Source organism: Hipposideros armiger, unplaced genomic scaffold, assembly GCF_001890085.2.
Source record: "Hipposideros armiger isolate ML-2016 unplaced genomic scaffold, ASM189008v1 scaffold_291, whole genome shotgun sequence".
In the NCBI taxonomy this organism is placed as follows: Eukaryota; Metazoa; Chordata; class Mammalia; order Chiroptera; family Hipposideridae; genus Hipposideros; species Hipposideros armiger.
Genome location: NW_017731641.1, coordinates 1,636,700 through 1,647,748, shown reverse-complemented (window position 1 = coordinate 1,647,748; position 11,049 = coordinate 1,636,700). Strand labels below are relative to the sequence as shown.

Genomic DNA, 11,049 nt, shown 5'->3' with positions numbered 1-11,049 from the left:
AGCATCACAGAAAGGAACTATCTAAGGAATTGTGAATATTTTGAACAATCCTGAGATTCCCAGAAAATCCTCACAGATGGTGAGTCTCATGGTAGAAAAGAACACACACACACACACACACACACAACACACACACACACACACACACACACACACACAGGCTCCCCAGAGGTGCTTCTTTTATGTTTTTTTTTGGATCTGCACATATTGTCTGAAAATTTTCTGTTTTCATATCCCTCAAGAGGGTAGAACTTCTCTGGTTTCACGGGGTCTCAGTTGCCTGGAGCTGTGCTATTCACCTGCCGGAGGGAAAAGAGACAGGCTGTTCTGATCTGACCATTCCTTCAAGCTCTGATCTGGAAAAAACTGTTCTTTCCTTGCCAGATCACTGGCGTACGGTCCCATGAGTACTGGGAGATCCCAGGAGCCTAAGTCCGCTGGTGTCCTGTGGGAACAGTGACTGGGGTTCTTCATCTTGCCAGCCCTCCTTGTCATATGTGGGAGCTGCCTTAGCTGAGATCTCCTTCCTCAGATCCTGGTACTCACCAACGGCCCTTCCATTAACCTATTCAAAAAGGTCATTCAGTGAAAATACCTTGTTTACCAATGAATTTCAAGATATTTTGCTATATTCCCTATAGAGAGTAGATTGTTTCTTTGAAAAATAACTGACTGAAAAGTGAATCTCCTTTCAAGAAATTCCATTTTTTATTATTTTGCATGCCATTGTAGATGCAAAGCAAAAATCCTAGCCCATAATACAAACATCTTCTAATCACACACATACAGACATAACTGAGGACCTACCAAGTCACTTCCAGTTGAGATAAACCCTGGGCTTCACTTCTGGTCTAACTGTACCCGCAGACCTTTGTGATGGAGAGAGGGGCATCATGAGTAAAAGTGCCATGGAGACTTAAATAAGGTTTAGAGCAACAGGGAAAAAGGATTCATTCCTCAAAACTTTTAAGTCATGGGTTTGAAATTTATGACATAAGAAGAATTACTGTGGGGTGCCCTAGGAGGATAAGAAAAAGGAGTAGGGGTGATGAGAAAAGGAACAGAGTGGGGCCCAGTGAGAAAATCAGGTATTATGAGATACTAAGGCTGAGATTATCAATGTGAGGAGATTTTAGGAAAAAAGTAAGTCAATAAAATGAGGTTCAAATACAAGCAAAGAATCCAGGTGGATCAGTAAAACTGGGGGTGGGGTGAGGGTTCTGCTTTAGGAGAAATGATATAATACTATCATAGAACTGCAATTAGGTGAGGAGACAGTTTCAGCGGGTCGGAAGAAGAGAATCCTTCCCCCTTTCTTGTGGACTGCCATCAGCCAAATAATTAAATATGGACTTCCCAGAAGGAAAGAGGAGAGATCTCAAAATGTCAGAGAAAGGAATGTAAAGATGCAAGAAGAGATGCTAAATTTCAGACAATGAGAGGAGGGAAAGGAAGCAATCTGATAGTGAATATGAATAACACAAAAATCAGTGTGTGTGTGTGTGTGTGTGTGTGTGTGTGTGTGTGTGTGTGATACATGAATACTTCATGGTGTTATTTCACAGCTTCACCAGGGTTCTAGGTGTCCCAGAAAAGCAGTTAACTAGTTATACCTCTCTTTCTCCTTCCTCCCTGCACAAAAATGCCATTTTGGTATGTAATAATAACTTCTAATATATTGTAGAGAAAATCTCTTTCATCACTCTTGTCACCCCATACCTCTTCAGCCAACATCTGGCTGAGACCACTACCCACTTTGCTATCGACTTACATTGTGCTTTATTACAATCTGCTTCCTTCCAGTTGCTATTTCTCCCCCATATTGCTTTGCCCTAAGCATGGGCATAGACCCTACCATCAATTCCTTGCAATGACAGCAGAGCCTAAGCTTCCATTACAATTTGTTGAAGGTATAGGAATAACTGAATGAAACTAACAGAAATTTAAACTAAGATACTGGGTATGGCTGTTCTTAGAAGCCAAAATCTCAGTCCCATCCATGGGACTTTTACATTCGGCCACCTCTCTAATTGAATCTCTAATCACTCTCAGAATGGAGCTGAAACCCCCTACTACCTGGCCTGACATCTAGTGGGAAGGACCAGCTTACCTGCCTCCAGGAGAAGTCATCTCAAAAATCTATCTCCTAACAAAAGTCTAAGTCTCAACCACCAGGAACTCTAAGAACAGGGAGCAGTTCCCTTTTCAATGCCCACCTTCTACCCTAGGGTTTGCTTTGTTCCAGGATGATTGATGGTAGGAAACTACTCCCCTCATAAGAATCCTCTGTCATTACCTCTGAGCCTAACCTTTCCCCAGTCCCTACAGTATGCCTTCTAAGGCTCTGTGCTCAGCCTTCTTTTGGCCTTTCTGTATTCTAATTATTTGTGCTCATATATTCTCTCAGCTTTAATGAGCACCTCAGCGAAGATGACTCTGAACCCTACCCAGCAAGCCCTGATCTCCCCTTGTACTCTTCCACAGTTTGGAATAATGAAAAGACCATGGAACATGGCATCGGAAGTCCTGAGCAGTAGGACTGGACTGAATCAGTTGCAGGACTTACCTAGCCAGTCCCTCTCCCTCCAATTTGGCAAAAAGAGAAATAACAGTCACTGGTTTCCTTAGGAGAAGGATGGCCGGTGAAGGAGTTCCACAGTGTCCCCGCCCCTAGAACTTTCCTGGGGAAGCCCAGCCTGGCAGATGTATAAATAGTCACCTTGCAACTTCTTGTAACCTGCTCCTTTCTCTTTCCAAAATGGACAAGGCCCTCCTGCTGGGACTCCCTGTCCTCCTCTGCTGCTTTAGAGGTAAGTCCCTCGGGTTGACCATTGGAGAGATGTGTCAAGGACTCTGGAACAAGCCAGGGTTCCCATGACAGAGGTCCTCCTATGGGAGCCCTCAGGTAACAAAACTGTCATTCTAATGCCTTCCACCACAACGCACCATGTCTTAGTCCTCCCCTGAAGGAGGAAATAGGTGGATTAAAAAGGAATTGAGAGGATTTTCATTTTCACAAGAACTGTAGGTGGGGTGTCCAAAAATGAGGTCTGCAGAGAATGTATCTTTTTTTTCTTTCTTCCCAACAGTACTATCTGGGTCATTTTCATACAGTGAACAAACAAGTGAGTAGAAATGGATCGGGGTATGGGAGGGGAAGGTTGGAGGAGCAGGGGAGATGACTGGGGCAGGGTGTGCTTTGGGGATTGAAAGGAACCCAGGGATACACTTTAAATTTCAACACTCAGCAAACTCTTCTAGCAGGATGGGGCTGGGGTGAGAGTTGATTTTTTAAGTTTGAGAAAAAGAAAAAAAAAACACAAACAGCAATAGACAGGGCTTAGGGTGAGTTAATAAAGGACAATAAAAAGGAAAAGGGGGAAGTAAAAATTTGACTTTACAGACACCAGCTGGCAAAATCTAAAGTGCAGCAACTTAATGAATTTCAGATGCTTTTCCTCACTGTCAGCTTCCAGACACGTGTCTGGATAAGAAAAGAAAGCCACATAGGGTCAATTAAAAAACGGGGAATGCAGTTAAAAAAAGAAGCGCATTTATCTTTCTCCTCCTGGTCTGTGCTGCATCCTATAAGGATGGGTGCGGGCAGTCTGTGGAGGGGAAGAGAATTAAAAGGAGGGAAGGGGTCCAGAGGTGACCAGGCTTTGGAGAACGGGCCTGGAGGACCCCATGATTTACAAGGGTTACAAGGGCCTTATGCTGGGGTAAATCTCAGGCAAAATTGCAGATTTGTTTTATGCTTTATATCTCTTTGCCAGCACAGTCCACAAACTATTTGTTAATGAAAAGCATTTTCCTGATAAGTATGAAGAGGACTTGATCTGATTATCTTGGTCTTGATTTTGTTCCTTTTCTCCTTATCCCTTCACCTTTCTTCCCCCTCCCATTTTTTTCAGGCTAAAACTCTTGAGACCATAACCCCGGTCCCTCTCTTGGCTTAGCCAATTTTAATAAAGGTCCGTGCCCACACTTAATGGGTCTCTGGCAAAGCCCTCCAGGTTCCAAGCAGATGTCCATCCTGATAGGAGAGATGGGTCCTTTGACAACAGTGTGTGAGGTCTGCTCTCACTTCTATTTCCCTCCTCTCTGGCCCAAATTATAGAAATTATTCAGTGTAGGACGTGCCACATCCAGTTTCCAGGAGAGAAGTGTTCCAGAGGCAGAGGAGTATGTACTGCAACAGCGAATGAGGCTTGCACAATTGGGAAGATTTTCAAAAGTAAGTTGTGGGTTGGGAGAAGGAAGAAGAAGCAGACAGAGATGTGTCAACCATAGTAAAAAGGGGGGACCTCAATTTACTCAGGGGGTCTCAGTCCTGGGGTGGCTGGTATCTCTACCTCTATCTCATGCCATAATGAAAACAGATGAGGGTGATCACTAAACGGCAGGAGTCTGTAACTATAGAGCCAGTATTTTGAGGAGCCTGAAGGAAACAGAGACCATGGAGGTGAGAGGAGAAGCACATTATGGCCAATGGAGAACAACTGGGTGTTGGATTGGAGAGGGCAGCTCATTGTCTTGGTCCTTGTCTGAAATTCCTTGTGGGAGGTTTTAAACTGTGGAAATAGAGGGCCGGGGTTAGCAATAGACTGGCTAAATGGCCCTTGATGGGTAAGACTAAACATCATGATTTCTTTATTTTTCTACTCTTTATGCCAAGTGATCCCTTTTGGCATTTATAACCCTTACTGAAATCAGTGCTGATTCTCAATGGAAACATCCAGGCTTGGCAATCCCAGAATTGCTGCCGTTATTATCTCCCCACCCTAAATACTCTTTTTAAACCGCTCTACCACTACCTTTCATTTTGGGAAACCCCCAACTTGCAACATCTTCCAACTCTTCACATTTGAACAATAGCCTTAAAGTACAAGAGGTTGTTTTTATATGTTGGTGTAGGCTGGAAAAAAAGCTTCTTGGGAGAAGCCTCTTTGCTGATCTGTCTCTCCTCCCTTCTGCAGATGATGGTACTCTCTGGTTAACCTTCCTGGGCTGCCTAAGGAGCTGTGCTAATGTGAACAACATAAAATGGAGTACCTATTTTGTGAACCTCAGGTGTTGCAGAAGCAATGACTTGTGCAATGATCTTGGGGATGTTTGAGCACACTCACAAGGATTGATCCTAGAAATTGCTGGTCCTTCTGTGGCTCCAAACTCTGGGTGACATTGTTGCCATGGCCTCTTCACAGTGATTTACTAAAAGCATTTCAGATTGCAAACACAAGTCTCTGTCTTCAGCCTGTGTAAGAAAAAGCCCTCTCTTTTTCTAGATTCTCTGTCTTGGCCCCTTTGGGGAGGGGGGAGCACCTTAAGAGCAAGATCAAGATATCCTGCAGGTTGTTAGAAAACCTAGGTCTTTCACTGAATACCTAAGTTGCTTCTGAGAAGGAATAAGAGGATAGGTCAATTCTTTCCTCGCTTCTTCCCTTCCTTCTGTGGCAAGCTATTTTCTTTCTTTTTTTTTTTCTTGGTGTTTCCCTTTTTATTCCACTCCAATTAAAGTATATAATCCTGGCCTCATGAGGAGGGGTGTGGCAACGTGAAAGAGACGGCTTGAGTCTTTTTAATTTTGTTCATGCTATTCCCAGAATGAGAAAGGCAGAATGTAGAAAGGAATTTGCATCAGAAACATGTGGAGAGAAAGACTTTTCTTCCTTCCAAAAGGAGACTCTCTTTGAAGTCGGGGGATGGAGAAGAGAAAAAGGCATCTATAGGATTCTAGAGACAGTACTTGCTCCCTGCTTCTGTGGCAAACTCATAGGAAGGCATCAACCTCTACATAGGGAAGAGCTGCATGATGCTTCCAAGAAGGTAAGGACAGAAGCAGCCACACAAATATTCCCATGCCTGAAGCATGGCAGAGAGGAAGCTGAGATCTGTGGGATATTAGGAAACCATGTGGGTCTGGCCACTAGACATCTCAACAGCAACTTCTCTGGAAAGCTGTTCCCATGAACAGATGCCTCTCCCCACCCCCACCTCCACCTCACACACACTCAGGCCTTCTGCTGTGTCTAGTCTAGCACCCTGGGAAAAATAAGAGTTGGAAACAGTATGCTCACAAGGATTGAGACCGATTCCTAACAAAACAGTAGGATGAGGCCTGGGAGGGGTGATTAATTCATATTATTAAAATATCATAAAGGGAGTTGCATTTCTTCCATACCTATATTGTGTTTCCTTCTTTCTCGCTCCCTCTAAACTCTAACTTCTTCAGCAAACATTTATTTAAAACATCCTGTTTCAGGTACTGTTAGGCCCTAGGATACAGTAGGCATGATCCCAATCCTTATGGAATAAAAAACAAGAATGAAAACGTATATGAAGAGGTCATTAAACATGCAAGTCGAAACAAATATCATAAAAAAAACAGGTAGGAATATTTGGTATGTAGTATAATAGATAAAATAAAACATAATAGATGAAATATTAGAATGGTAAATAAAAGATGAGCAAAGAGTCAGACAGGTGGAATGTCAGAATGAAAACTCTCCCAAAATACAGTAAGAAAGAATAAAACTTAGAAAATATGCCCATAGATTAAAAAGGTTTACAGAGTACAAATTTGAGAAATAAGGAAAACATAAGTATTGAGTTGAAGATGACCAGAGACAACAAACCTTTAAATGCTTCCAGTAAGAGCAGGAAAAGCATAGAGGGTGAAGGAAGGAAGAGATGCCAAAGGTATTCAACTGCCTTAATAAAGAAACTTAAATTCAGAAAAACAGTCATGGCTAAGTGTTATTTCTGGGGTGGGAAATTATTAATTAAGATAGCCAGTTTCATGAAACATTACAACACTCTTTTGTTTTTAAAGATTTTTTATTGGGGAATTGGGGGAGGGGGAACAGACAAGTTGCTGTCCTTTTGTTCTTCAGTCTAGTTGTGGAGGACATTGCTTCACTGGCCCATGTCGGTATTATCATTGCGCTCTTCCCAACTGAGGCAGGTCGGTCGCCAGCCATTGGACGGCCACTTGCAGTGGCTCTTGGCAGCTCACACCAGATGCCAGCTGCTCATGCTGGCTGCCAGCCACTCACAGTAGCTTATGGCAGCTCACTGCAGCAGGGGCTGCAGCCTACTCCGTCACCGGTGACTCACAGCAGCCCAGCTCCAGGTTGAGCTGTTGTTCACCATCTTAGCTGTAGAGGGCAGTGTCACTGGCCCTCATGTGGGATCCGAACCGGGGCCCTGCTGCTCAGAGCTGGCGTCCCAAGCCAGCTCTTAACCAATGCGCCACTCGGCTGGCCCTATAACACTTTTTGAAATCTAGGCACTTAAAAGAATATTTTGGTAAGGAAAAAAATGTAACAATATATATTTTTTCGCACACTTCTCCCCCTGGATAGGAGAGTAAGAATGATACTTTGTGAAAGTTCTCAATGTGCTTATTTATTGGGACGTGACTTACGACAAGAAAATACGTGTTTTTATGCAACTAAAAAATATTTTCTCAGTCTTATCTTTCTCGGGCTCTTATGGATTATTTTAGTAATTATTTTACCTTCTCTTAACTTTTAGTTATACATTCTTTAATAATTCTTTTAGTTATACATACTTGATTTTTACAGTCTACCTTAAATTAGTACATTCACTACCTTATTAGCAATACAAGAATCATATAAAAATTTGACTCCATTTACCTCTCTCGGCTTCTTGTGTTATGTTTGTCATTGTGTTGTTGTTGCTGGTGGTGTTTATGGTGGTAAAATAGTATATATACCATATTATGCCATGTATGCGAGTGCCTACCCATGTTTTCAGCCCAAACTTTCAAGGAAAAAAATCTTTCATTTTAATTTTTTAATTCAAAATTTTATTTGTTTACATTTAGGTACTTGTTTTTTGTATTATAAGGACATTTTAGCATTTGTTTTTTAACATATATGGTACAAGAAATTTTACATAAAAAATAATTACAAAACATAAGAACAAATACAAGGTACAAGAAATTTTATGTACTGGTAACATTACGCTATTTACGCATCATAGAAGGCCAAGGACTCTTCGCTGCTGCAAGTTTGTTGTAAGTTCAACAACACTGATTATCATATTTCAGGGTATATTTGCATATGGATACGGTTATTGATTTCTAGAGTTACACTTTTAACTCATAAGTGTAAATAAAATAGTTAAAAACATTTATATAGATACAGAATTAGTACTACCCATATATTATGTGCATCCTTATTTTTCCCCCGCAAATTTGGGCAAAAAAGTGTGCATTATACATGACAAAATACGGCAACATAAAATTTACTATTTTAACTATTTTTAAGTGTACAGTTTGGTGCCAGTAAATACATTCACAATGTTGTATTACTATCACCATTATCCATCTTCAGAACCCTTTTCATTTTAAAAACCTGAAACTCTGTACACATCAATCAACACTCCCCATCCCCTGGCAACCACTATTCTATTTTCTGTGAGTTTGGCTACATTAGAGTCCTCATATAAGTGCAATTATTCAGTATTTGTCTTTTTGTGAATTATTTCGCTGATCTCAATGTCCTCAAGGTAGATCCATATTATAGAATATACCAGAATTTTCCTTCTTCCGCCAAATAATATTCCATTGCATGTATATGCCACATTTTGTTTATTCATTCACCCACTGATGGACACTTAGGTTGCTTCCACCTTTTGGCTATTGTAAATAATGCTGCAATGAATATGGGTGTACAAATATCTGTTCAAGTCTCTGCTTTTAATTCTTTTGTGTATATACCCAGAAGTGGAATTATTGTCATATGGTAATTCTATGTTTAATTATTTGAAGAATGGCCTCTTTGTTTCCACAGTGGTAACATCATTTTACATTTCCACCAAGAGTGCACTAAGATTTCAATTTCTCCACATTCTCAGCAACACGTCATTTTCTGTTTTTATGATAGTTATCTTCATGGGTGTGATGTAGTATCTCATTGTGGTTTTTATTTGCATTTCCTAACAAATAATGTTGAGCATCTTTCAACGAGCTTATTGGACATTTGTACATCTTCTTTGGAGAAATGCCTATTCAAGTCCTTTTGTCCATTTTAAAATCAGCTCTTTTGTTGTTGTTGTGTTGTAGGAGTTCTTTATACATTCTGTATATTACACTTTATCAGATATATAATTTCTCATTCTATGAGTTGCCTTTTCACTTTGCTGATTCTGTCCTTTAATGAATAGGATATTTTAATTTTGCTGTAACCGATTTATCTATTTTTTCTTTTGTTGCCTATACTTTTGATATCATAGCCAAGAAATCATTTCCAAATCCAATGTCATGATGTTTTCCCTTGTTTCTTGTAAGAGTTTTATAATTTTATGTCTTATGTTTAGGTCTTTGATCTATATTGTGTTAATTTTTTCTTTTTATTTATTTATTTTTTATATTATTTTTATTGGGATAACATTGGTTAATAGCCTTATATCACTTTCTTTTAAAAAGTATTTTTATTAAAATATAGCAAACATACAATATTATATTAGTTTCATGTGTACACCATAGTTATTCAACACTTATATATTTAAAGAAGTGATCACCATGATAAGTCCAGCAACCATCTGACACTGTACCACGCCATCACAATATTATTGACTATATTCCCTATGCTGTACACTACATCCCCAAGACTTATTTGTTTTATACTTGGAAATTTGAACCTCTTATTCCCTTTCACCTTTTTCCTCCTTTTTAAAAATTTTCAATTATAGTTGACATTCAATGTTATTTTATATTAACTTCGGGTGTACAGCATAGTGGTGAGACATTTATATAATTTAACAAGTGATCTCCCTTACTAGTCTAGTACCCACCTGGCACTATACATAGTTATTACCATATTATTGACTATATTTCTTATGCTATACCCTACATCCCCATGACTACTGTGTAACAACCAATTTGTAGTTCTTAATCCCTTCCCCTTTTGCACCCATTCCAATTCCCCACCCATCTGGCAACCATCAAAATGTTCTCTGTATCTATGAGTTTGCTTCTGTTTTGTTTGTTTGTTTATTTTGTTCTTTAGATTCCACATATAAGCAAAATCATATTGCATTTGTCTTTCATTGTCTGACACATTCCACTCAGCAAAATACCCTCCAGGTCCATCCATGCCACCACAGATGGCAAAAGCCCACTCCTTTCCATGACTGAGCAATATTCCATTATATATTTGTACCACCTACTCTTTACCCATTCATTCATTGACAGACACCCAGGCTGCCTCCACATCTCGACCCTTGTAAACAATGCTGCAATAAACATGGGTGCACATGTCCCCTCAAAGTAAAAGTAGGGTTCCTTTGGATAAATATCCAGAAGTGGGATTACTGGGTCCTTCTTTGTCTCCTGTTATAGCCTTTGTTTTAAAATCTAGTTTGGCTGGCTTGGGACACCAGAGGGCCCAGGTTCGGATCCCACATATGAGGACCAGTGACACTGCCCTCCACAGCTAAGATGCTGAACAACAGCTCAACCTGGAGCTGAGCTGCCATGAGTAGCTGGCGACGGCATAGGCTGCAGCCCCTGCTGCAGTGGGTTGCCATGGGCTACCGTGTGTAGCCAGCAGCCAGCGTGAGCGGCCAGCAGCTGCCGTGAGCAGCAATCAAGCCGCCGTGAGCGGCTGTCCAGAAGCCAGCAACTGATCTGCCTCACCTGGGAAGAGCGCAATGATGGTGCCAACTTGGGCCAGTGAAGCAACGTCCTCCACAACTAGACTGAAGAACAAAACAACAGCATCTTGTCTGTTCCCCTTCCCCCAATTCCCCAGTGCTGTTCCCATCCCCCAATTCCCCAATTAAAAAAAGAATCTATTTTGTCTGATGTAAGTGTTGCTACTTCAGCTTTTGTTTGTTTGTTTCCATTTTCATGAAATATCTTTTTTCTTATCCATTTCCTTTCAGTCTGTGTGTGCTGTTTAATCAGAACTGAGTCTCTTGTAGCCAGCATATGTAAGGCTCTTCTTTTTTTTTATCCATTTAGCCATACTATCTTTATTATTATTATTTTTTAAGATTTTATTGGCGAATTGGGGG

The 11,049-nt window shown here is 40.6% G+C and overlaps 1 protein-coding gene across 1 annotated transcript; it reads left to right on the top strand.

Annotated features, from left to right (window-relative positions):
* The first annotated feature begins 2,758 nt into the window (after positions 1–2,758).
* PATE1 (prostate and testis expressed 1) lies at positions 2,759–5,119 on the top strand. The gene is made up of 3 exons (XM_019658867.1): positions 2,759–2,843; positions 4,076–4,237; positions 4,980–5,119. The coding sequence occupies exons 1-3, from the start codon at positions 2,759–2,761 to the stop codon at positions 5,117–5,119; spliced, it is 387 nt and encodes a 128-aa protein (XP_019514412.1).
* Positions 5,120–11,049: the final 5,930 nt, after the last annotated feature.

Excerpts from the sequence above, each read along its gene's own strand:
- PATE1 (XM_019658867.1), top strand. The coding sequence starts at position 2,759 with ATGGACAAGGCCCTCCTGCTGGGACTCCCTGTCCTCCTCTGCTGCTTT. Across the intron at positions 2,844-4,075 it reads GTTGACCATTGGAGAGATGT|GTCTGCTCTCACTTCTATTT; the intron begins GTCAAGGACTCT and ends ACAGTGTGTGAG. Across the intron at positions 4,238-4,979 it reads AATTGGGAAGATTTTCAAAA|ATGATGGTACTCTCTGGTTA; the intron begins GTAAGTTGTGGG and ends TCCCTTCTGCAG.